Consider the following 27,622-nt stretch of genomic DNA (forward strand, 5'->3'; position numbering starts at 1 on the left):
GCAGCAAATATATTAAGATATTACGATGCTTGCATATTTGATATAAAACACAGAAATGCCAACAGACCATCCAAAGAAAACAATATACAATACCTTCAGATTAAGCAAATATTCACAGATTGCATGGCAAATGCCAACACCTTCCTCTGCACTGGTTCCTCTGCCAAGTTCATCAATTACTATCAAAGATCTTTCATTAGCATTCTGAATTATGTATGTTATCTTAAAAAAAAAATAAATAAACAGATTAGTGTTCTGCAGTCATCAAGAAAAGAAAGTTAAAAACTTACTGTAAAGACAGATCTATACTGGCGGTTTCATCTCCATCACCTCTAGGACTAATACTGGCAGTTACAGTCAGCCCAGCTCATAAATCTTTCCCAGGCTACCTTAGTCACTTATCTTTACCCATGATCCTCAGTGTTTTCCAGATCTCAGAAGCCCACAAGCTGTCATCTCAGGAAAAAAAAAAAGTAGAAAAGTAGGCAACAAAAAAGCAAAAGAAGGACATCATCCAGTGAGCCCCTAAGCAGAGGGCAGAAGGATGGGAGTGGTAGTGCATAATTGCATCCCTGGGGGGTTCTTCCAATGGAGGAATGAGGAAAAAGTGATGGCTGCATTTGTATTACAAGGGGGATGCAAAAGAGGCTGCAGCAAGGTTTCACAAGCAACAGAACAAGATCCAAGCTGAGGGACCATTCATGTAGCATAGAAAAACAGCTGAGCCTTTCCATAAGAGAAAGTACAGTTATGTAAAATCTTATTATAACAGCAGATGTCCTCCTCTTCACTGTTGCAGTATTCATAACTTAAGGATCTCCTGCCAAGGATAGTCCCACATCCAGCCAATATACAAAGAGGTTATCCTCACTATAATGTTCCATCTGTGTTATCCATTTTCATTCTTCCTCATCATATGGGTTCAGATCCAACCCTTGGATCCAACTCAGCCATCTTTTATAGATTCTAGGGTCCGATTCTCGAGCTCCCCCTTACCCATAATGCCCCTGACCACTGCAATACCTCCAACTGTGCTTGCTGCTATTATATGTATTATTACCAGAAATGTGATAACAATGTTATGGCAGAAAAGGTGATATCTGAAAGACCAGGAGCTCAAACAGGAACTATGGTTCCTATCAATAATTCTGTTAGGTCTCTTCTCAACACATGGACAGGGGGAAGGAGGGGGGGAGATGAGGAAGATTGAAAATGGGACAACATAGATGGAATGTTATTGTGAGTACATAACTTCTTTATCTGATGTAATAATTTTCATTCATTCCTCAACATATGGGACAGGATAACCAGCTACGGTAACCTTGGGTGGCCTTCATGGAAAGATGTTACGAAGAACAGCGGAACCAAAAGCAGTTCTGTTTCTGGTGATGTCCAACTTGTAATGAGCAATAAAAGCATGGGAATTAGACCAGGTGGCATCTCCATAAATAACATCAATGGATGCTCTGGCCCAAAAAGTAGTCGATGTTGACACTGATCTGCTTGAAAGTGCCTTTGGTTGTCTTGGTAAAGTTATGCCTCTCAAGGAAAAAACATAGGAGATATAATCTGTTATCCATTTAAAGGAAAACAACGAGATATCAAATCCACTAGCTCTATCTGCTGTTTCCTTAAGTCCCCCTTATGTGCTACAGGCCAAAAACAATAATAACTGCAGCTTTGAAATAAAATCATCGAAACAGTTTTACAGCTTACCTTCCTAACCCTCCGTACTATATTAGTTTCCGTTTTAGAAAACAACTGAAAAACCTCTTTCCGGCTCAGAAATCATGATGTCACATCTGCCATAGCTCATCCCAGGACATTTCCTCCCCCAAAGTGACGAAAACACCGCCTTATTAGCATGTTGTACTGAAGCCCCTGTGATCCACCCACATTGTGATGTCATCTCTGCCTTGGCCAGCCCACTATTTTCTTAATAAAAGGGATTAGCATGCTGTGTGGAACTTCTTTTACATTCAAGCGAATCGTGCCGGCTCCATTTCGTGTCAAGGACAATCAACAAGTGTTTTTCTCCATCGTTGGAATAATTCAGGTAAGTGTTTGTGTAATTTTGCTTTCGCTGTTTAGATAATGTTTTATTACTTTGGCTGGTTATTGTTGTGCTCTGTTCGGTTTTGTTTGTGAAATCGTCGGGTCGGAAGGTAGGGAGATGTTAAATGTTGTGTATGTATTGGTTAAATTTATGTATTTAGTTTTATGTAATAGTTAAATTTAGTAAGGGTTTCACTAAGTAGTCTTTGTTAGTAGGTTTCCGAACTTTTTATAGTTGCAGTACACTGAAACCACGTGGTCCTCAATGGCGCGAGTAGTTGTAGTACAGATAAGCTACATTTGTAAACCCTTCAGCATTCCTTTTAAGTGGACAATGAGAATAAATACTTAAATAGCAAGACCATTTTCTCCATCTGCTGCAGTTAAACTCATACTTTGTAAATGCTAATTAAAAACTGGTTTGTTTTTTATTTTTATATTTTTAGTCTTTGTTCTAATGGTACAGAGTAAAAAAGGCGATTAAATTTTGTTTTTTTCATTCCACTTTTGTGCGATAAGTATGTTGCATGTCAGGAGGGTTTCTGGAAGCCCCATGCTTGTCCTTTAATACGGGTTCCTCTAAAGTGGTTTTCAGGCATTACACATTTGGAAATGTAAAACTTCTGAACCGGTTGCTGTTAATTACAAAATGAGCCCATTTCTGAGGACTTCAAGGGTTTTTTTAATATCTTTTTAACATGTTTACATGTGAGCAGAATCGATGTGTCTGAAGGGCTTTGCATTTGGTGGGCTGGAAATAAGAGATTCCTGCTCGATTCGATTTTTTCTTTACTTTTTTTTTCTTTTTGAGGGGTGGAGCAGACGTTGGGTGTGGGGAAAACTGTTGTACATTATGGTTGTCCAGACTACAGTAGCTTTGAGGTGGACAGATCTGCATAACATACGGCAGTCCATTGCTTGAAGTCATTCATGCAGTGATGTATGCGGTAAGTGGTTAGAGTCGAAAAGAATCCCTGTAGACTTCTTAACCATGCTTTTTTTGCCCCCTTTCTCATTTTGTCTGCTATTTGTTTTCCGTATTAGTGGTTTAAAGGAGCCTTGCATTCAGAATGATTTCCTGCAGAAACTGTTCAAGTACACCTTCCTTTTCTACAGTGTTTCAGTTGTTAGTAAACCTTGATTAAACCTGTGGATTGATTCTAATTAACAAACTGCTGACAAATTGCATTCAAAAATATTTAATTGAGTTCTTGTCATATTTGAAGCTGATAAACTGGGGTCGAAAATGCATCTCAGCAAGCTTACTTAGATTATTGTTTTCTAAATTATTTTATCAGTTTTGAAAGAAGAACATGCCGTTAAGATTTCAGACCATGTAGAAAATCGTCACTTTATAAACTAATTACAGTTCCTGCTTTTAGCTCAGGCTTGCATTAAAAAAAAATCCTGCATTGAATGGCAAACAGCATTGCATGGCAGTCGTTGTCTTTAAAACAAGTATGACATTGTATTGTACTTTCAGCCTAAGCTTTTAGAATGACTTTTTAAGGCAGTAGTTTTTTTTTTTTAATTCGGAATTGTGTAGCGTTGTGCACAAAACAGGGATTCATGCAGTACTCGTATTACTTTAGTCTGGCTGCGTTAAGAATGTAGATGTGTCTTGCATACTATCTGTTTTACTGGTTATGTCACTTCTGGTTCTCTTCACTGGGAGTAGTGGTCTATTGGGATAAAGCTCTGACTTTGATCCAGATGACCCTTGATCAGTTTACAACTCTGCAGTGCTGAAGATGGTCAGGGGATTAATAGTAAGTAGCTCATGCTAGGGTTTTGCGTATTAGGAGTGGGGAACGTTAGATGGTCAGGTATGCTGAGAACCTGACACTGGTAGAGAGGATGGCCAGCAGCACAACTCATATGGCTAAGGACAGGCATTAGCCAGGCAATATGCTTGCTCTAGACAGGGTTTCATGTTTGTGTGGAATCACACATGGGTCAGAAGGCCCAGCATTGTCAATTCCACTTATCTCAGTTGCTGGTTGGGAAACAGAGTAAGCTGAAACCCCTGTCTGCTGCATGGATGAAAACCCTTGTCGAGGAGTACAGGCCAGCTTGCAGGAAAGTTTTTTTTCCGGTAGAAAAAGGAGAGAAAAAAAAAGTAGTAGTAATGGATAGTTACACGGAAATGATTCCACTGGTATTTTTATATTCCAAATAGACTTCAGAGCTTTTTTTTTTCATAAGTCCATAGATATTTACTAGGATACTGATATGTGAACATCTGTACAGACCTAGCCATGCATTCCCTAGAAGTTTTTAGCCCTTGTAATTTAAGTATGAATAACCCAGACCTGAGTAGAACATTTAAATCTTACACTGTCCATAATGGGCAGAGGTGCTAAACCAGGAGTGAATTTGTTGTTTCCCATCCATTTATCTAGATTACATTTAAACTGAGTAAGGGAAGTACTTTGTTTTATGTGGAGAGGAAGATGATTCCAAAGAAGAGGAATTCTCTGTTGTTCATAGCTATCCCACCAACATGTTCTATTTTATGTTTCAGAAGGGATTTAGATCTTTTGAGCAGGTGTTTATTCTACCGTTGGACTTAAGGATGTGATTAGGGACTGTTGAGGCTCGGGATGCAAAACAGAGTTGGCCTTTCTGTAGCCTGTATAATACTGAGAAGGGGGACAGGGCTTTGAGACAGACAGTGCAGTTTTTGATTTTGTTGGTAAGAAAAATGTTGTGGTCATTCAATTTTTTTTAAGTGTTTGGACAGGTAAATTTTGAATGGGGGCATCATATTCACTGATCAGCCTAGTAAGTGCCAAGTAGATTGGGATGATCACATCCCTGGACATAAACACCATACCCTTACTAATAAGTTGCATAGTGAAAAAGGACTGTCTTATAATTGTGGACACATGGTGATCAATGGACAGTTTATTGTCCACATAGATTCCTGGGTCTGTAACTACCAAATCAATTTTCAGGGGTGTGTTGTCAATATGATAGCTACAGGGACATCATGCTTGCCAAAGGAGACTGTTGTACATGTAGTTTTAGCCCATGGTTATGGCACCAGCTATTTGTTGGGAGAGGCCCTCTTGAAGAATCTTGGTGTCCTCTGGAGAGTTTGATGGCACCAAGTTTTCAGTCATCTTTAAACTTGGAACTAAATATGAAAGAAGTGTGGTCCAAAAACTGAACCCTTGGGGTATATCAGTACTGACAAGGTTTTTTTTTTGAGGTGGTAGAGCTGCCTATCATGATTTCTTGGATTCTGTTTTTGAGCCAATTGGTTATCCAGTGAGTTACATACGGATTAACATTTGGCTGGGGCAGTTTATCAACAATACCCAAGAGTGGGATCTCCACTTGACAAAATCAAACTGGCTTGGGGCAAGAGTTTCTAGGTTACCTGTGTCCTTATTTATTAATTACATAATGATCCTCTCCGTAGCCTTCCAGATGAGGCCGGTCACACGTATAGGTTCATTGATGCCCCATCTTTGTGCAAGGAGATGAATGTTGTGGGCCTTCATTCGTCCAGCACAAAGCCTGTTTGGAGGCCGATATTAAACAGCCTCTATAGAGGGTTTGTCAAGTCTTGTTTCAGGTTGGTCAGTAGGCAACCCATGTATATTACCCATCGCCGCAGAAGCAGTGTTCTTGTTCTTGCAGAGTGCTGTGAGGACTTTTTCTTGGGATAGTCAGGGGTGATGTAGATTAGGTATGTTCTATGGGAGTGTAGGGGAAGGGAGGAGGTAAAGTTTAAGCTAAATGTATCCACTAGTAGATTGGCTGTGTTCTCAGGGTCTAAGCTAAGATCTCATTTGCTATTTTCTCTGTGTAATGCTGGGCATTGTTTCTGAGGTTTTTACGGTTGTGTTTTGTGTGGGTGGTTGTTTTACCTCATGTCTAGCTTTGGTTGATTTGATCAGGGATCAGAGTACCTTGTTAAATTTGGCAAGAATGTTTTTTGACATCTTGATGGTTATATTTTTTACTGTGTGCAATGAGATTTTTGGTACTTATGTATTAAAGCAATCAGATTTCCAACCTGGCAAAAGTAGTCATGTATGGACGAAAATTTTGATTTTAACATTGAAAGGGTTGTGTAAAGTAGTAATTATTAGTCTGTCACATTGTGTATAACTCAAAGACTAATAATGGACTAATGTTTTTATCGAGGACATACTTTGCCAGTGTAAGTCAGTGTAACATGAAATACACCGCACTGCTACCTCAGACTCTGTTAATCAGTCTCAGCTTCGTTAAGCGTTTGTTAATGTATGGCAACTTCATGTGATGTTTGCTCATGTAACTGAGTGTTGCTTTGATTGTGTGCTTTACACCTCACAGTATTTTAGCATTGCAATGGCAAGGCTATTAAAGCCTTTGACTGGACTCTGTAAGATGTATAGAATTCAAAGTCTTGCTTTGCTGCTTACTCATTACAATATGTTGGTTTGCCGACTTTTTTGCCATGTGTTACAGTCTTTTTAGTAAGCGATGTGTAATGCATGTACTCTGGCTCCTTATTACTACACAGTGGCATTCAGTTTTTCACAATTGTTTTGACATACTGTGATATGTAATTTGTGACATTTCTCCTTGGTCTTCTATTCACTGAATGTATTCTGCATTGCTTACAGTATGCATGAAGTAAATAGCAGTTATCAGGTGTATTATAAATTTTATTTATTCACTTTTCAGCATGCTTCTTTTGTTGTAAAAAGTTTAGGTTCTAAGGTGTAGAGTAAACATTTAGAAACATGTAAGAAGTAAACATGTCTTTCTACACAGGAGTCAGAAGCACCAGGCATCTTTATTGCATTTTCCATTAACTTAGGTCAGGGACAGATGGTAGCCACAAAGAGGAATTTTACTGTTACTCCTCTTCCAATGTCATAAGCAATGTGACAAAATGTTAATAAAGAGTTTACACAACCCTTTTCAGGTAAAGATAGTTTCACAAAAACTTTACCAATTATGGGACGTTTGCAATCTGGTTGCGATAATATGCAATACCAGATTTTTTTCTTTTATTGTAGACCCTGTTTATATTTGTGTTCCTCCATGTTTTTTAATTTGGCATTGTATTTGCTGCAGAGGGGGACAAATGCATCTACGCAGCTATGCACATGTGCATAGAATTCAGCAGTAAGGTATTCCATATATCCAGTGAGCGGATCAGCTTGGAGGGGGATGTTGAATTTAGTCAGGTCATCATTCAGCTTTCATAGATTAGCCTTTGCATAATCTTTGAAAACCAAGGTGTTCGAGAATGCTTCTGGCTTCAGTCTTATGGTGAACATGACTAATTTTTGGTTCAGTTTGGTGAGGGAGAAACTTATAACTGGTGGGGAATAAAGGTGCACCATATCGGTAAGGACCATTTGTGGGATTTTGTGCCCCCTAGTTGGGGAGTGGACTATCTGGCCCAGGGAGTTTGTATTTCTGAAGTCCAGAAATCTCTAGGCGTACATGTTAGGGGGTGTACAAGTCTCCCATTTGATAGAGGGGTGGTTGAAGCCAGGTAATTGTATGCCAGTGGGGACATAGAGGTAGTCCTACTGTTAGCTGAGATGTGATAAGGGCCTTGGTTAATGGTAAGGTGGACATGGAGGAGTTCCAGGTCATTATCTAGTTCTAACAAGCCTGGAGATGAAGTTTTGTTTTACAAATATAAAGATGTTGCCACCTTTAGTACCTTCATCTAGTGCTGTGGACTCAAATGTATAGTAGTTGTCGAAACCCTGCACTGATTGGTTATTCTGTAGAGTCTTGAACCAGGTCTCTATGACACTGCATATATTGATGCACATCAGGGTAAACAGCGCCTGTATTGAGTGAAGTTTTTTATTGAGACTCATTAAGCAGCAATACCTTTATGTTGTTGGGTTTTGTTAAGTGAAAAGCCTTTGAAAACTGCCATTGCCTAAAAAAGGTAATATAAGGGTGGAAAAGGTTTTGCCAGTATATGAAAGCCTCATCCTCAAGCCAAAAAGTATTTTTCCTCATGCAGAGAAAACAAATGTTGGAGATGTAAAGGAAATGAGAACAGAATATGGGAACATACATTTACGAATGTGGGGAGTTCCTATGGAATGTCCTGATAATGGTGTCGAGACTATGTTATATTAACCAAGGAGATGATATTAAATTGGTGTCTTGATTTAGCATTGTCTTAACATCGACTAATATTACTAGTAGCCTAGTTCGAATCTCAGCTAGAGCATCTTCTGCGTCATGGGGACGTATTATCCAGTCTTCACTGTGACTTGGCCAAATGCCACTGTCTCACTTTCAATTACACCCCCCAAGCATGTCCCAATGATTTAAAAAAAAAAGATATAACTTGTCTATAATAGCATAGCATTTTGACAAAGGTGGCTTCAGTGATTTTCATTTACATGCAATGACTGTTTCGGCTGTAGTCCATAATATTTGTCATAGGGCAACCTTAATATCATGTTGTCTTCTCTTTATGTGGAATAAAAAGTAAGTAACGAGAAGAAAGTCCTTCCCAGCATATTGAAGTTTTGCTGTAGAGTATGTTAAAACTCTGAAAGACTTTGCAGTCTTAAAATACACGTATTTGCATCCTAACTGCAAATCATTGATATTTCTAGTAGTCTGGGGTAGACTCTGGGGAATATTTTTTGAATCCTCTTTAGGGAGAGAAATAATCATTGTAATGATTTCCAACCATAAATGTTCTACTGTAGTCAAGCGGTATCTAGAGCAGGAAAAGATAGTATCTTGGCCCTTCAGGTTCTTATACAGACTGGCTCATCTCTTTGGCAGATGACTCCTTTATCTTAAGCCCTATACCCAGGTAGTGATTCCTTAAAATGACATACAACTCTTAACACATCTGGCATGCTTTGCTTGGTCCAAATCATTTTTCTGAAAGTATTATATTAAACGAAGTACTTCAAAAAGTTTCTTTAGGAAGAAGTTGTCCCCATATCAGTGAACCCCAGTCCTACCAGTTCAGACAGGGGAAGCTTCCAAGTCTAATTGAGAGTCAAAAATGCTACTAGAGGAGACATCAAGTAAGTGCCTCTGAGTTTTGAGATTTTCTGCTAAATTGATGGAATATGGTATTGACATGCTTATCCACTTAATTTATGTAGCCTGTTATGGATGCATTAATAAACTTAACTTTCATGATACTACTCCTCTGAAAATAAGTTCAAGCCTTTGGACTAATGGAAAAGGACTATAAGCTTGCTGCTATTTCCATCGTTTCATAGGTAGGTACTAGGCTATCTGCACGAGGACATTTTTAAGCCTAGCAAGAGTATGTTTGCTTTCGCCGCCACATCGATGAATTAACTGAGCCTTTGTCAAGCAGAGCCAATGAAGTTATCCCAGGGGTGTATTTTCTGTTACCCATCCACTCTTCAAGGCTTCTCTCGAGTGTTAGTGAGGGGCTCTTCCTACTGTAGTTAAGAATTTTGTTCCAAGGCATTGGGAGTCTCTGTGACAGGAATCTATCCCTCCAGCATGTTCTATTTATTGTTGTGGCGAGGTGTAGCTCACTAGTGCGCATGGCTCGCAGTGACTTGGAATTATTTAGGTGGAGCATGTCCATCAATTCTGAGTTGGACATGGCTTTGTAACTCAGGCAGAGATCACCTCTGAGTAAGCGATATGTCACTGTGTACAGCAGTAGTTTTTTTCAGTCTGGTTATATAGGACATATGTTTGAGGCCAGTAATCCTCTTGGTGAGGTGCTTTTGTGGTCTTTCCAGCTGTTGGAAGTGTCTTGTGAGGTACATCCCAAATGGGGCATTGTACTGTATGATGGGTCTCATGAGTGCCGAGTAGAGGGGCACTATAACCTCTTTATTTCTAGATGCGAACACCTTGGTAATTAGATGGGCCACATAAAAGGATTTCCTAACTACTTTGGCAATATGATTTTCAAAGGAGAGATTACGATCTACCTGGTCCCCAGATCTCTTATCTCTTCTGTATTAAGGGGGCTGCCACCTATGTGGTAATTCATGGGTGTTTTGTGTCAAAGGAAAAATAACTTCAAAAAGATCAACACATGGCTGGTTCAGGTTAAAGCACTTTAATCTTGCAGCAAGGAGCCAAAAACATGCTAATATAGAGTTTGTCCAATTAGAATCAGGAAGTGAAGCTATTCTTATACATTTCTCACAAGACATTGCCCATCAAGCTGACGTAATAAATCCCAAGTTCTTTCACTACTATTTCACAGCAGCTGTTTGTCCATGATTTTCTGCTGGCATATCAAGTTTACAAAAAAAATTCCTAAGAAAAACAACGTGGCCTTGATGACCACCGGTCAGATACAACTTCTCACTATGCAATGTTACCATTCAAGGTACTATGGCTAATTCAAGCACAAAGCAAGTACAGATTCTAGTTCATTTCTTCAAGCAGTCTTTGTTTGATGTATCTCTTCTTTTCCGCAGCTGTGCATGTTCTCATAACACGAACAGAGCTGATTGTTCATATTCAATCACATTATAGAAAACAGTATTCTATTCATTCACTATTCATTCCTTTTCCTGACCTAGCAGATAATCACCTGCTTCTCAGTAAATTTCCAAAAGGCATTAACATGAATTTTGCTGTGCTAGCAAATACTGGGTCAGACAGCATCTTGCAATTTTCAGAAAGCATACTGCAGTTTGAAAAGCATCTTCTAATTTCATACAGAATTAAGCTGTACATAAAATAGAATGAAAGGTATTAACTCTTTTAGCTTCTAATAAGCACTAAACATATACATTAATAGGTTCATAGGTTCATAATAGGTTATCTGCCCTAGGGCATTTATAAGCCTAGCCAGAGTGTGTTTGGCTTTCGCCGCCCATTTTAAAATTTTGCTATGCCCTTTTTCGAGGTTAGTATACTGTGCCTTTGTCTAACAGTGACACAGAAGTGATACCCGGTGTAAACCTACCATCTCCCATCCACTCACCAATATTCCTCTTGAAGAGAGTCAATGAGGGACTCTGCCTAACCTGGACTGGGATTTTATTCCAGAGTGAAGGGAGCCTCTGGGTATGAATCTGTCCCTCCAGCGTATCCTATTTATTTCAGTGCTGAGGTTAATGTCTCGAGCACGTAGGACATGGCTTTAAACGTCGGGCACAGATCGCCTCTGAGCAGGCAGTATGCCACTGAGTACAGCTGGAGTTTCTTTAACTGGGCAGCATATGGCATCTGTTTGAGCCCTATGATCCTCTTGGTGAGGTACTTTTGGGGTCTTTCCAGTTGCTGCAGGTGTCTGGTAAGGTGCATCCCAAAAGGGGCATTGAGGGATGAGTAAAAGAGGCACGATGACCTCCCCTGATCTAGATGTGAATCCCTTCATGATTAGATGGGCTATATAAAATGTTTTTCTAACCACTTTGGCCACGTGGTTGTCAAATGACACATTGCTATCAACTTGGTCCCTAATTACTACTTCTGTACTTAATGGATTACCACCTATGTGGTAATTTGTGGGCACTTTGTTTTTGCCAAAGGGGATGACTATACACTTTTTGGCGTTTAGCTTGAGGCCATGGCTCTGGCATCAGTTGTCTGTTTCTATGAGGCCCTTTTGGAGGATGCTTGTGTCAGCTGGAGAGTCTATTATGGCACCCAGTTTGCAGTCATCTGCGAACTTGGTCAGCCACAGTCCTTCCATGTTGGCCTGTACCTCCGAGAAATATATGCCAAACAAGAGAGGTCCCAGGACTGAGTCTTGGGGGACACCACTTGTAACTGGTTTGGAGTCTGACATGGCTCCAGCAATTCCAACCATGTGGGTTCTGTCCTTGAGCCAGTTTGCAACCCATCTAGTGACATCGGTGTTTATATTTAAGCTGGTGAACTTATCTATAATGCCCGAGTGGGGTATTGTATCTAAGGCTTTTGTGAGGTCCAGGTAGCTGTGTGGACCACCTTCCCCTCGTCAATGGCCTTGGTGACTGTTTCAAAGAAATCAGCGAGGTTTAAGAGGCAGGATCTGCACTTAACAAAGCCGAACTGGGTAGGATGCAGTGTCTGTAGGTCCACAATATCTTTATTTATGAGGTCCATGATCCTTTCCATAGCTTTGCAGACCATACTAGTCAGGCTTATGGGGCGATAGTTTCCAGAATCCGTTGAGGCACCACCTTTATAGAGAGGGACCACTGTTGCTGTACGCCACTCTTTGGGCACATCCTGTAGTAAGGCTGAGATTGAACAGTAGTTTTCTTTCTGGGTTTAGCTCTTCTTGGAGTTCATGTAGGACGCAGCCCGGGACACCGTCTGGCCCCATTGATGCTGTGTTCTTTGCTTTGTAGAGGGCGGCTCTTACCTGAGCATCTGAGATGTCAGGGGGCAGCACTCTGCTGGGATAGATATTTGCCCTTTTGGTGGGTAGGGGGTGGGAGTTCACACTGAACATGTCAGCTAGGATGTTGGCAATGTCTAGGTTTAGTGTATTTTTTGTCATTATGGACTAATTCTGAGCATATCTGGGAATTACCACCCAGGTTCCGAACATAACTAAAGAAAGCCTTGTGATTATCCTTAGTGTCCTGTGCAATTTTTCTCTCTAAGCTGGTCTTAGCCAATTTTATGAGTGCCCGTAGTTTTTTGCTAATACTGATCAGTCATGCCTTCCCCTTTTGGGATTTTGCTCTATCATTTAGTAGCTTCCTCCTATTGTATGGTTTGTTTATTGCTGGGGTCCACCAGACAGGACGTCTGCCTTTGGAGGATTGGGTCTTGGTTTTATTTGGGATTGCATGATCCATGCATTTCTGAAGGTGTTCATATAATGCATTTATAAAGGTTTCTGCAGTCTGGGCCGTATTTTCCACAGGCACGGGGGCTTTCAAGGATTCCACCTCGTTTTTAAGGAGTGTGAAATTTGATTTAGAGAAGTTTTTCACTGGTTTTCTGTGCAGGGGGTGGGGTCGGGATGTGAATATCCAGTGAGATTAGTTTATGGTCTGATCTTACCAGTGAGGGATACACTTCTGGTCTGGAGCATAGAGTCCCCATGTTGGTAATGATCAGGTCCAGTGTGTTTTACCCTCTTGTGGGAGTGGTAACAAGTTGTTCCATAGCATTTGAGCTTATAAATTCTAGGAACCTTTGGGCTAGGGTGTTGGAGCTAGAGTAATGCTCCCAGTCTGTTTGGGTAGTTAAAGTCGCCCAATATAATGGTGTTTGGAGAGACCTTCATATTTTCCAGTGTTCTCATGAAGGCCAAGGTGGGGTTCCTGGGTTTGGGAGCGTGGTCTGTAGCAGGCTATAAACTGGAAGGCAGTTTTACCCACTCTTAGTTGCACATGGATAGTCTCTGATGCTTTGTGCTTTTCCACCAACCTGGAGGTGTGGGTATCTTTGAATATCAATACTCTCCCTCCTTTTGTGGTTCGGTCCAAGTTTTGGGGCCGAAAAGCATGGTATGAGGTATAACCTGGTAGCTGTGCAACAAATGCTTGGTGGTATAATGCCTAAGGATAGGTGAATGTATATGTGCCTCAAGGACAGTTGTTGGACTCTGTGTGTACCTGTGGTTAAGTAATCGGGTATTTTGCAGTTATCGGGACAACAGTTCACATGACCGCTATATAACCTGTAGGAAGTTAACATTTCTGCCCTTCTGTGTTCCGAGCAGTATTTCTCATCTTTTCATGTGTCTTGGGGTTTTGCAGTTCGACGTTTCATAACACGAGGCATGCAAGAACTTTTTAACCATTGCAGTTTGTATCTTTGTATATTATGGTTTGGGAATGTCAAGAAAATGCCAGTTTGTAGCTTTGTTATTGTTCTGGAATATCAAAAAAATGCCATTTTTAAAAAGGTGCTTGCATACCTATTAACTGCATGTTCCGGATTTGCAATCTTATAAAGATCATTTGGTAATCTACAAGTGTAGTACGTCACACTTAGCTCTGCGCAGCTTTGGGCGTGCCGTCACTGACTGGCACACTAAATGAGAGGGGATATCGATGAAGACTGACAGGCATGCTAATTCTCATGTCAGTTTGTGTGAACTGTAAAATATTCAGGCACTCGGCGAACTCCATCCTCTAACTTTTTTTACCTTTCCATGGTGGCAAGCTCCCCTGCACCCCCCCCCCCCCCCGCATTACAAGCAGCACTCCTTAAAGCCGTTATAATGTTGCAGTATACTTTATAGAAATGCACACATCATAGTTCTAATGTCCCTGACAAAATTTCATTTTTGGTACTGAATGAAGTTTTATGTCCCTAATACAACATTACATTGATGTCATTTGGGTTGCTATCAGCACAGATGCTGAATATTAATTACATTCCAGTCAGCACTGTTGAATAATCATACTGCTGCTGCCTCCACAGGGCTGGAGGCGTGTTTGGGGTGTTTGGCTACTACGCATCCTGTGAGGTGCTACACTTGTAGATTGCTGATCATTTACAAGGCTGTTTTACTTTTGAAAGACTGTCACGGATTTGTGAATTCTTTTTTCCCCTTTATCTTGTAAAGTAGTACTGAATATATAAATAAATGAAAAATTACATTGCTTAAAATTATTAAACTTGTCTGAAGGATGTGGTACCACCAATACAATTTGTCTGACCTGTGTGGGAAATTGCTGTCTTCCCAAGATGTGACTGTTATTACTTGCACTGAGAAAATGCTAAAGGGTAACATCTGTGACCCTCAGACAATTTGTGGGATACATCTGACAATCTGTGTACTGTCACTATTGCATGACAACGCAATTTTGATCTGTTTTCGACCTAGCTCTAAGATGTTTAAGGACTGAAGGTAATTCAAGGTTACAGTTGCTAGTAGTTTTGCCAATAACAGCACATTGTCTGTTTACCTTCCTTTGTAAATCCAAGCTGAGCCTTCCAAATCTTATGATTTCAATGTTTTCTGTTAAACTGAAATACTTCTAGCAACATCTCAATCTGAAGCAGGCAGTGCCTAGTGCTGGTATTTTTTTTTTTTTTTTGCTGGAATTTATCAGCTGCAGTCTTTTTTTCTCTTGACTCTTTTCTCTTGACTATGGGGTTTAAAGTGAACTGACCATGTTTCTTTAGTCTGTTTTCTATTCTGGTTTCATTCAGATTTACTTTCAAGTTGTGTATTGTGTCCACATATTGACAAATAACTATGTATTTATGATTTTCAAATTCAGAATCGATTGCAAAAATGAGTTGTCTCCTCACTGAATTTTCTAGCCTTTTCAGTGGTCTTGAGGTTGCTTATTACCTGTTGTACCAGTGCTTAAATCGGAAAGAAACCAGAAAACAGCAAAAAAAAAAGCATAGACTAAACAAGCATGCTCAGTTCGGGCTTGGGTGTGTGTGACTGCAAGCGAGGGGGCTACTGTTTGTGTGTGTGACTGCAAGCGAGGGGGCTACTGTTTGTGTGTGTGACTGCAAGCGAGGGGGCTACTGTTTGTGTGTGTGACTGCAAGCGAGGGGGCTACTGTTTGTGTGTGTGACTGCAGGCGAGGGGGCTAGTGTGTGTGACTGCAGGCGAGGGGGCTAGTGTGTGTGACTGCAGGCGAGGGGGCTAGTGTGTGTGACTGCAGGCGAGGGGGCTAGTGTGTGTGACTGCAGGCGAGGGGGCTGGCAAGTCTGTCAGTGTGCCTGTGTGAGACTACAATTAATGCTTATTGTTTTTGGGTTTGTTCACTCAAAATTTGTGGTTTTCTGTAATTTTCCAAGATTAAGTTAGTAGCTGAGAAAGTTCAGCCTTCATAACCTTGCGAAAAATGCATGCCAAAGCAAGACCTGTTTGATCACCTGTCTCAGTTTATAACAGATCAACTTTTAGTACTGTTTACATGTCCCCCCAGATATAATTTGCCTTGTCTAGATCTCCTGCATTTAAGGAGAATGGGATATTAAACTAGATTGCTCAACCTGGTGTGCGTTTAATCACAGTTATTTGATACCTGATTAGAAAGTAAAAAACCCAGCTTTACAAAATAATCCACTCTACTGTTTTACCTCTTAGCCTATTTACGTTTACGTACTGTATGAGTTTCCTTTTTAAACCATAAGCTAGAAATAGTCGAGCTGGCTCTGAAATGATGCCGTCATATCTGCCATAGCTCTTGCTGTACTCTTCAGTAGATCCCCCACCCCCACAAATTGATGTAACCACAGCCTGATGTGAATGCTGTATAGATGAGGCACCCATCTTGTGATGTATGAGGTGCCTTGACCATCACACTCTTACCCACAATAAAACAGACCGACTAACGTGTGGAACTCTTTTTCTTAGTGAGTGTATCCTGTCGACGTGATTCAAGACCTCAACACTGTTTGCATTGCCTGCAGCTTGACTGTATTTTTTCTTCATTAGTAAGGTAAGTCTTCGTAATGAAGTCAGATGTTAATTATACGTGGAGCCTCTGTACTACTAGACCTTAATATTGTGCTCGCAAGTGTTTGACTGCACATTGATAGATTGTATACCTTTTGTGTGCGCATGTGCCACGTGCTACCCTGTTTGCTGCTATTACTTGATTACTGTAGCTCTTTTGTATTTATTGATGCTATATTATATTATGGGGGCTGTATTTTAGAATGATTTTTTTATAATTACTCGTTTTATTTCTCTGTATAATGCTGGCATTTGGTAAATTGAAAATCGGCATGCGTTTCTGTGCGAGCTTCCATGCGTCCGTTTAGTTCTCTGTGTAATGCTGGCCAAATATAATGTAAGTGCGTGTGACCGTTCACGCGTCATGTACATGCCCCTGTCCTGCATAATTAATGTTTTGATGATGAATTGTTTTATTTGCATTTAGTAGTAGTTTTTAGGATGCTTGGCTAGCAAATAGAGTTGTAGTCGTTTCATGATTTCCACACACAGTCAAGGTCCGATTAGTCCAGCATTTTTTTTGAATTAGTGAATCAGATCATTGTGCTATCAGAAAAAGTAAGCATGAATGCAGTGTCCCAATGCCATAGGCAGACTTTGAGTTGTGTGGTATAAAGGTTTTTATGTTGGCTAGAACAATAGAAAATGACAAGCATATCAGTTTAAAATCATTCAGTGTAATTTCCTAAAAGACACTGGTGGCTATATTACTGATACGTTGGCATAGTTTTTCCAGGTTTTGAGCTTGCTTTATAGAGATTATGCTCAAAGATGTAGTGTATACTGAATGCATTTTAGAAACTTGTACTAACATGCCTTAGAGAACAACGTGCTCCGTCACTCATTTTTCTTGTGGAAGAGTTAATTGTTAAACCTTGATTTATATTTATGATACTGTTAGACAAGTAGCATATTTGTCCAGGTTGTATAGTGTTATTGCCTTCAAGCCAGGCAGTTATAAAATTTATAGCTGTGTAATTGTTGATGTAAAGAAAATTGTATAAGTCAGAAACTGAAAAAATAAATAACTTTATTTTGTCGTATGAAGAAGCCTGTAAATGTGACTATTGCACAAATGTGTTCTTCACTCCTTAAAATGATATTTGGCAAATCCTAGACTGATAGCAGTGATGAAGCTTGCCATCACAATGTTGCAACCTAAGGTGTTTCAACATGTCACAGGCCAAATCGGTTATTGGCTAGGCCAAGGTAGTGGACCTGTAGTACAATGTGCACTCATGCAGCAGCAGCTCTTATCTTGTCCTAGCATCAGCTTTATGTCCCGGCATCTGTTTATATTTTATAAGATTAAGTTTAATTTGGGAATACCATTGACATACTTTTATAGCAGTGTAAACTGCCATTCGAAATTGTATATTATAGTGATTAGAAATTTTGCACAGTAAATGTTTCAAAATCAGTTGTTGAATAACTGCATTTAGGTGCATAGGTTCATACTAGGCTATCTGCCCTAGGTAATTTATAATCCTATGGAGAAGTTGTTTGGCTTTCGACGCCCATTTTAAATTTTTGCTATGGCCTTTTTCGAGGTTAGTATACTGTGCCTCTGTCTAACAGTGACACAGAAGTGATACCCGGGCTAAACCTAGGATCCCACACCCAATCATCAACATTCCTCTTGAAGAGAGTCAATGAGGGACTCTGCCTTACCTGGACTGGGATTTTATTCCAGAGTGAAGGGAGCCTCTGGGTTATGAATCTGTCCCTCCAGCATGTCCTATTTCAATGCTGAGGTTAAAGTCTCGAGCACGTAGCTCGCTGGGATTCGGATTTTCTGAGGTACAGCATGTCCACTAATTCCGGGTTGGACATGGATTTATACGTCATGCACAGATCACCTCTGAACAGGCGGTATGCCACTGACTAGAGCTGGCGTTTCGTTAACCAGGTAGCATATGGCATCTGTTTCAGCCCTTTGATACTCTTGTTGAGGTACTTTTGGTGTCTTTCCAGTTGCTGCAGGTGTTTGGTAAGGTACATCGCAAAAGTGGCATTGTACTGAATTATGAGCCTGATGAGGGAAGACTAAATTTGTGTTCACTTATTTATTTTTCAAAAGGGGATGACTATACAGTTTGTCATGTAGCTTGAGGCCATGGCTGTGGCACCAGTTGTCTGTTGCTATGAGGCCCCTTCTGGTGGATGCTTGTCAGCTGGAGAGTCAATTATTGCACCCAGTTTGCAGTCATCTGTGAACTTGGTCAGCCACAGTCTTTCTTGTTGGCCTGTATCTCGACGAAATATATACCAAATGAGAGGTCGGATCTTAACAGTGACGGATAAACTAAGGGTCTAGAGAAGAGTCTGTGTGTGTGTGTGTGTGTGTGTGTGTGTGTGTGTGTGTGTGTGTGTGTGTGTGTGTGTGTGTGTGTGTGTGTGTGTGTGTGTGTGTGTGTGTGTGGAGTCTGTGTGTGTGTGTGGAGTCTGTGTGTGTGTGTGTGTGTGTGTGTGTGTGTGTGGAGTCTGTGTGTGTGTGTGTGTGTGTGTGTGTGTGTGTGTGTGTGTGTGTGTGTGTGTGTGTGTGTGTGTGTGTGTGTGTGTGTGTGTGTGTGTGTGTGTGTGTGTGTGGAGTCTGTGTGTGTGTGTGTGTGTGTGTGTGTGTGTGTGTGTGTGTGTGTGTGTGTGTGTGTGTGTGTGTGTGTGTGTGTGTGTGTGTGTGTGTGTGTGTGTGTGTGTGTGTGTGTGTGTGTGTGTGTGTGTGTGTGTGTGTGTGTGTGTGTGTGTGTGTGTGTGTGTGTGTGTGTGTGTGTGTGTGTGTGTGTGTGTGTGTGTGTGTGTGTGTGTGTGTGTGTGTGTGTGTGTGTGTGTGTGTGTGTGTGTGTGTGTGTGTGTGTGTGTGTGTGTGTGTGTGTGTGTGTGTGTGTGTGTGTGTGTGTGTGTGTGTGTGTGTGTGTGTGTGTGTGTGTGTGTGTGTGTGTGTGTGTGTGTGTGTGTGTGTGTGTGTGTGTGTGTGTGTGTGTGTGTGTGTGTGTGTGTGGAGTCTGTGTGTGTGTGTGTGTGTGGAGTCTGTGTGTGTGTGTGTGGAGTCGAGTCTCACTTAATTTCCTCTTGTACTGTGATTACATGCCTTCTGATAGATATAGCTTACTTTGCCCATTATCCCAACTGAAACACTGTCAGTGGTGTCTTCAGTGAGGGTGATTTCTCCTCCGGGCTGTCATATATGGATGTGTACATGCATGCAATATTGGGAACACTGAACACATGTATTTCTTTTGCATTGGAGAATTCTCATGCATTTCCTTTGACTCTTCTCTCCCACATTGTAACAGTACTCATGGCAGGGCACAGTCAAAGTAGTGCAAGACAGGGATATCAATTTGGACCAAGGTATCGACCTGGCGAGCCAAGGAAGCAGCGCCGTTTGTGCAACAATGGTCAGCATCAACCGCCTTCACCGGACCCTGATTACAGCAGTCTTTCAAGCATGACATGGTGCCTATGTGGCAAATGCACAATGATGACCACATCACTCGAATGCCTATGTTGCGTGTCTTCTCCACGAGCAATTGAAAAATGGGCAGAAGTAACTTCAACTTCAGGTCACAATGCATGCATAACTGTGCACCCACAGTTTGACTCGGCATGCCTTTATACCCACGTTTTAAAAACTATATTCAGGCTTCTGTGTCGGCGTAGAGGGTGTTATCAACCACCGCAGTGGACAAACAAGTATGTAGTGTGTCTGTCAGTGTGTCTGTTAGTGTGTCTGTCAGTGTGTGTGTATGTCTGTCAGTGTGTGTGTCTGTCTGTCAGTGTGTGTGTGTCTGTCTGTCAGTGTGTGTGTCTCACCACAGGATTGCTCTATATTTCAGGTTGTACCAGGTTGTGGCATACCGTGCATATGTGTTGTGGGTGCATAACAATCGAAGGCTGGGATTTGGTAATCGAATGGTGCTTCCCGCTTGTGTAGTGTCACGAATTCGAGAACAGTTTCCATGTGCAGATGATGATTCGTACACAGGATTTAGAGCCTTTGAGGGGCTTTGGATTTATTCTGAACACTGACATGTCTATTGATGGCTGTGCATTTCCTGTTCACAGTTGAAAAATGGTTTTACTTGTCAAATACTGTATACGCTACCTTATGAAGTTTGTAAACTAATAAAGTTAGTATCATTGACTTGGATACTTAATGTGTCATGTGTACATTTGTACATCTGTCTACCATCGCCTTAAATTGATGCTGCTCTGAGAGCAGAGTACGTACTTACAGCCGTTTTCACTGTTGTATATCATGATGGTGATTGTCTTTTTATAGCAGTATTTCAGCAACTTTAAATCAATGGCAAATGTCCACCTGTGCAACTGACGTCCTTCACACCATGCAGACAAAAGTGTATGTCATCCTTTAAGTGGCTTTTAAGTATGTACAGGTCCGGTCACACTGCCTATGCAAGACTAATGAATCCATAAGTTATTAGGCCCTTTCAGAGTTGGCATACAATTGCTATATGCCATCCGGCATCATTTCATTAATTTGTAGCACAAAGTGTTTTTGTGGTAAGGGGAGAAATTCACCTGAATGAAAAATGATTTCACATTGCTCATGTAGAAAAGTAGATGTTTACAGTGGCCCAGTTTGAATCGGAGTAAATGCAGACTTCCATGTGTCGTGTAAAGGCTGTAAGCGAGGAAACACTTTGATTGCAGAGAGAAGGCGGATGCAAGTGACACTGACAAATGTATTGCATGACTGTCGCACAAAAGCAGCCATTATTAAATTTGGATATCTCATTGCACATCGGTTCTAAACATTAAGTCTTACAGGTTGTATGAATATCAATGAGTGTAACTAGTTTACCAAGAATTAATTGTGTGTACTGTATGATTTGATATAGTAATTTCTATTTCTATTAGGTGATCGTCAAAATGCCTTCCTGCTTTGCAATCAACTGTAGTATGCGCCAAGACAATCTGCCACGGGGGGCATCATTCCATCGGTTTCCACGTGATATCAACCTGTGTAGACAGTGGGTGATTAACTGTGGTAGAGATGTTGGTAGCATACCGAAGTTTGTTAAGGAAGTTTTGGGTAGTGCAAAGCCACGACATTTCCTCTGCTCTCAACACTTTGAGCAGAGCCAGTTTCACCTCGACTACCAGCAACAGCTACTACCTGATGAGATGAGACCCAAGCGACCAATACGGAGATTAATAAAAGCGGCAGTACCATCAATTTTCTCACTTTCGAACAGCAAGACACGGACATCTTCAGTACATCGGTTGCAGCAGAAACAGCAGCAGAAGGTGAGTATCAATGGAGCAATGAAAGGTTTAATGAGTCAACTGACATTTGCATAGTGAGATACTGGCACTGCATGTGTTTCAAATTGCAACAGTTAATTGGATGTACTTTTTACATGCAGCTTATTGAAGACCTACTGAGTAAAACGCAGTCTACATTGTAAGACCTTGTGACAGAGCAACGGTCTGTGCAACGCAAGGTGAGTAATTGTATTACCTCTTCAGCACACAAATAATTAGTCACTACTCAGGTGAATGTGTAATTTTAATGTGCCTTACTTTTTGTATCTCTTGCAGAGGAAGCATGTGCAGCTACAGAATCAAAGGGATGCAGATAATGATGCGTCAAGACACACTGTGGAAGACCGAATGGAAGACTGTCAAGCGCATCAAGAATGTGTCGAAGTAAGTTTAGATGAAAACGTACAGTAATATGCGATACTGGATAAGCATTCAGTCTATGGTTGTCTGAGTAATAGTGTAAATTACAAAATTTTTATGATGTTCATTGGGACTCCCTTGACTATATTGAGTCCGGATGTCGGCAATCAAAATGCTTATCCTGTTATCGTAGAGTGTCTGCAGTTAACTTTGTCATTAGTCAAGCATTGACTGATTAACACTTATGTGTTTGTAGGTTCAAGCAACTGATTTGTATGAAGAAGTAGTCGAAAATATGGAAGTATACGCAATGGAGACTGGGATTTGCAGTCAGAGTACAGTCGCATGCCAGACAAAGTTTCCACAAAAGAAAGGTAGCAGCATAGGAATTCAAGTGAAGCTAAAGGACCTTGAAACAGTACCACGCACTATGATTGATGCAGCTGTACAGGTTCCAGAAGTAGGAGTCTCACCACTGTTAGACCACACATATTTAAAAAAAATCAAAGGATGTACAAACAGAATTGGGTGCGGATAGACCACAACACAGTTTCAAGAATGCCAATCAGCACCTGATTGAGATTAGATGTCCCAATGAAAAGGACAAAAGTTGCACTGAAGAGGCCACATGTAGCTCTAGTGCATACATTGCTGCAGAGATGACACATTGCAGTACTCCGGTCAAGCTACGAAAGGACGTTCATAACATGAGCATGCATAGCAGCTCCTCACTTTCTCAGTGGACAGATGATGTGGAAAAGGATCCAGACTGGTTGGACACTTCTGACAACTTGTCTATGTCAGAGATTGAAGACACAGTGCTGGAACAGGACGAAGATGAGAAAATGGTTGGAGAATCAAAGTTCATTGTGTTTGAGTCCTGCCTGGATTGCCTGTTGCTGAAACTGACCTGTCCACAATGCCACACCTCAGCTGTGGAACTGAGCAAAGTGAAGTTGGGATCCTATGTCTCGGTGAATGTTTCATGCATTAGTGGACACGAAGTTCTCCATTGGGAAAGTCAACCATTAATTGGCCGAATGCCAGCTGGCAATCTTCTACTGGCATCGTCTGTACTTTTCAGTGGAAGTACATATGCACATATAGCGCGATTCAGTGCTTATCTAGGACTTGAATTTATAAGTGAAACCACATTCTATTTGATTCAACGGGAGTATTTATTCCCCGTTTTGCAGCATACTTGGACACAGCATCAGTCTCGTCTGCTAGAAGATGCAATGGGTAAGGAAGTAAGGTTAGCTGGAGATGGGCGGTGTGATAGTCCAGGCTATTCTGCAAAGTACTGCTGCTACAGCATGATGGACCTGGATTCTGGATTCATTGTAGATTTTTGCTTGGAGCAGGTCAGCCGAGGTGTATCCTCAGTGGCACTGGAAAAGAAAGCTTTTAAGAAGTGCATGAAAAACTTGATGGATAAAAATGTTAATGTCAGCCTTGTGGCGACAGACAGACATCCTGGAATAAGGTTATTGATGCGCACAGAATTTCCAAAGGTGGATCATCAGTTTGATGTGTGGCATATGACCAAAAATTTGACTAAGAAAATCACTGAAGCTGGGAAAAGGAGAGGCAAGCAAGAATTACTGCAGTGGTGCCACAGTATTTCAAATCACCTGTGGTGGTGTGCTGAAATGTGTGAAGGGGATGCAGTAGTACTAGAGGAGAAATGGTTGTCGTTGCTCTACCATGTAACCGACCAACACAGTTGGGATGGTGGCAACAAGGTTTCCTGTTGTGGACATGAAATGCCACTCAACGATGGAGACGAGACGAAGTGGCTGGAAGAAGATGATGCCTGTCACATTGCATTGAAGAGAATTGTTGCTAACAAATTTCTCATTAAAGATTGAAGCACATCACCAAATTCTGCCATACTGGCGATCTGGAGGTGTTCCATGCATTACTATGCAAATATTGCCCCAAGTTTAAGCACTTTAGTTTTGCAGGAATGAAAGCAAGAATCATACTTGCCATCCTGGATCATAATGAGAACGTTCATCGTGAGCAAGCAGTGGTGAGATTCTCTACAAAGAAGTCAGCAGCAAAGGGAGAGCTAAGGTATCGCGTGGTGTACCCAAAAGCAAAACAGGAGTGGGTAGCCAAACCAATATTTGAGAAAAGAAAGTTTGACTACATATATGACCTGATGTTGGAAGTTATAAAAGCTAAACGAGGGATCTTGGAAATGCAACCCATGTCTATACCTGACATACCAAAGAATATTGCTAAGTGTGAACGTCCTGAGAAGAGTATGGTGATTGCTAGACATATTTCACGATTCGGTGACTGTAGTAAACCTCCAGGTTGAAACAGCACATTTACTAATGTGGACTGGGTAAGTAAATGGTGGGAATTTTTTTCATCTTACAGAGTATTATCCCCAGCTGTTGATGGTACTAGGCGAGACTACACCTATACCATTAATAGCTCACTGCAGTTAAATTAATTTTAACTGTTTTGTGGTTCTAACGACTGCTAGAATATGCAAGATTAGCCCTGATTGACCAGTTAAGTGACACACATTGGGATGCACCCGGGCATTCTGTACAGTTTCAGAGATCTTACTGGAACTGGAACACATGTGGGGCGTACCTCAAATGCACCTGTTTGCCTTTTCCAACAGGCAATTAGGCTGGCATTGCAAAATGACAATGCAGTGATAACTGATGCCATCTCCACCTCTTGGCAGGGGAATTGTCTGCATGCTGTACCACCCTTCAGAGTCTTTCCAAATGTGCAGCTGAAACTTAAGCTGGAAAATGTACATGCTTAGGTTGACTCAATACTGGTCAAGAGAGCCCTGGTTCCCTCTATGGTCAATCACACCTAGTTACCAGTCAGTGGACCAAGTAAACACTGTAGTGATCATAGATGAACAAGGCAATCTTGCCTATCAAAGAGGAAAATATTTTCCATTAAGTTTCGAAGTTTTTCGAGACACAGAAAAGTAACATCCACCTAATCCTGTATTGTGTAGTAATGAATACAGAGGGGTGCATAATGAGCTATAAATGTACTTTTTGATATATGTCTGCATTTCGCAACCTGAATGGACCGTTATACAGACTACCTTCACGAAGGGGGTTCTACATTTAAGAAAACATATGAAATGGACACCTACATGGGTTTAACTAGAAGGAAAAAGTACGGAACAGAACCCCCTGTGAGACATGTCAAAGACTCACCTAAATGTATGTACATGAAGCAATGAAATTTTATGGGCAGTAACCTTGGATGGGAGGGTCTCCCGTCAAGCCGATGTAATGTTTTTGCTGAAGACCAAAGCATCCTTCATGGCAATGGTGATAGACCTATTCAGGAACCTGTTATGCATACTGTGGATGTTCACAGACTAATTGGGTTTTGTGCACATATCCGAGTATGTAAAACAGTTGATTTTGTCTTTGCACCCCCTGGCTGTGTGGAAAAGTAGTGGTCATACTCCACATTTCAGCCTCTTTTCTGCAAGGTAATTTCATTTGGCTGACTGTACCATGGAAACACATTGCATGGAAGTAGTACAGCTCACTAGAGAAAATCCATGGCCTCTTCAGGGGACTTAAGGAACGTGGCACCACCACCAATGCTATCATTGAAGTAGCTAGTTGTTCCATCGATGAGACTTTGTGTAAAAATGCAAGCAGGGCAATCACAGTGGGCAGAGCTAGATTGGAACGGGCTGTTATCCACCTTTTCCTAGGGAAACATCTAGCCAAGAATAGAGTTCATGGTGAGCTGCGGAAGGCAACCACATGGAATAGTACAACAGTGCAACTGGAGGACATCAAAGTTGTGTGAATTGTTACCCGAAAGATGTCCATGCCTTCCATGTTGCAGTATTACTTCACACACTCCCCATCCTGTGATGCACTGGCTCCTGTGGGTGGCATTGGACAATGTTCATCGTGCATACAGCTGCAGTCATCACAAATGGGTTGTCCTGCCATCAGGAGATCCCCCTCAGTCGGCAGTATTCCAAAGTCCTTGTCCAGCGTAGTTTGTCTTTACTTCTTCCCTGACGTTAGTGCTGCATGGGTATAAAGGAAACAGCCGAGGCAATTTTCTTCACTATTTCTTGCCGCGCGGTGCCCGAAGCAGAAGCAGTTTGCAAGTGCCGGTCGGACAGCTCATGAGAACTAAATATCAGCATTCCAAAGTCATCTAAAAAGCTAAGTACCCCATTGGGGATAATTTTCTTGGCTCAGGCCAATGTCACTAAAAGCAGTAAAAGGTAATTCTATTTCTTGTGGGAAGCAAATACCTCACAGGGATTTACATTCCCTTTGCATACCTTGCTTAGGCCCAGACCACTACGTCTATGCCTGTCACTTTTGTGCTTTCAGTATGCACACTATAAAGCATTGGGGCGAGTTCGCTGAAAATCTTTTTGGAGAAGATTTGAATTTTACAATGTCGTCTGATATACCGACTACGCATTTACACAAAACACAAGGAAAAGGCCAGACACATGCGGTCTGCGGCCTCTACCAACACCACGCTTAAGCCGACCTCTAGTGTCCCAGTTTGCAGCCAGACTTTGACACAGCCTCTGCCTACAGACGACACCTCTTTAGCAGTACCTTGGGTACTCGAGGCTGGTGTCGGCCAAAATCTTACCTGGCTATACCGAAGCCTCCTTTGCTACTGATGCTGAGACAGTCGAGAAATCTGCCTCTTCTCATGGCGTCTTCAGACCTCCCTCTACCTTCTCTATAAAGGCCTTTACCAAGGCCAAGGCTTCCAAACACCCCAGGAAACCGTTTGGTAAGGGCCCCTCACCTGGAACCACAATGAAGAAGCAGATGCTTAAAATGGTTGAGGACTTGATTACTTTTATCAGTGGTACTTGCCCAACCCCACAGATAAAAGGCCTAGAGTGGAGGAATAATCCCTGTCCTCAGAACAGGCTTCCATCATTTGAGCTTACAACATAGGCCTCTGGCTATACCCCCTGTTTTGGATATAGTCTATGGTCTATTCAGAGTCTTGTATTGCACTCCGGATTTGTTGCCATGACATTTCATGGGCACTAACCTGGGACTGTAGGGTCCCCCATCTAGTCGATATGTTTTTGCTCAAGACAAAACCATCCATGGCAATGGTGATGGACCTATTCAGGAATCTCTGTTATCCATACTGTGGATGTTCACAGACTAATTGTGTTTTATGCACATATCAGAGTGTAAAGAGTTGAGGATTTTGTCTTTGCACCCCCTGGCTGTGTGGAAAAGTAGTGGTCATACTTCCACATTTCAGCCTCTTTTCAGCAAGGTAATTACATTTGGCTACCTGTACAATGGAATCACATTGCATGGAAGTAGTACAGCTCACTACAGAAGACCATCGTGTTGAATGCATGGAAGTAGTACAGCTCACTACAGAAGACCATCGTGTTGAATGCAATGTCTAACATGGTGCTACAATGAATTCATGTGATGTGAAATGGAGTCTACAAATGGGTTATGGATGGTTTGTGATGTGTAATGTTATGGTTTCCTGACTTGATGAATATAGCTAAGTGGATTGGTTCTTATGTTGTTAATGGATGGTAAATTAAATGGTGTG

At 41.4% G+C, this 27,622-nt stretch overlaps 1 protein-coding gene across 1 annotated transcript in view; it reads right to left on the reverse strand.

The window, feature by feature from the left end:
- Positions 1-27,622, reverse strand: part of MSH4 (mutS homolog 4) — a 1,456,061-nt gene that overhangs the window by 257,450 nt on the left and 1,170,989 nt on the right. Inside the window, exon 9 of the mRNA XM_044086833.1 lies at positions 94-222. Coding sequence (XP_043942768.1) covers positions 94-222 — 129 coding nt within the window. The remainder of the gene's footprint in view (positions 1-93; positions 223-27,622) is intronic.

Source organism: Protopterus annectens, chromosome 10.part0 (genome assembly GCF_019279795.1).
Source record: "Protopterus annectens isolate FY-2018-M chromosome 10.part0, PAN1.0, whole genome shotgun sequence".
In the NCBI taxonomy this organism is placed as follows: domain Eukaryota; kingdom Metazoa; phylum Chordata; order Ceratodontiformes; family Protopteridae; genus Protopterus; species Protopterus annectens.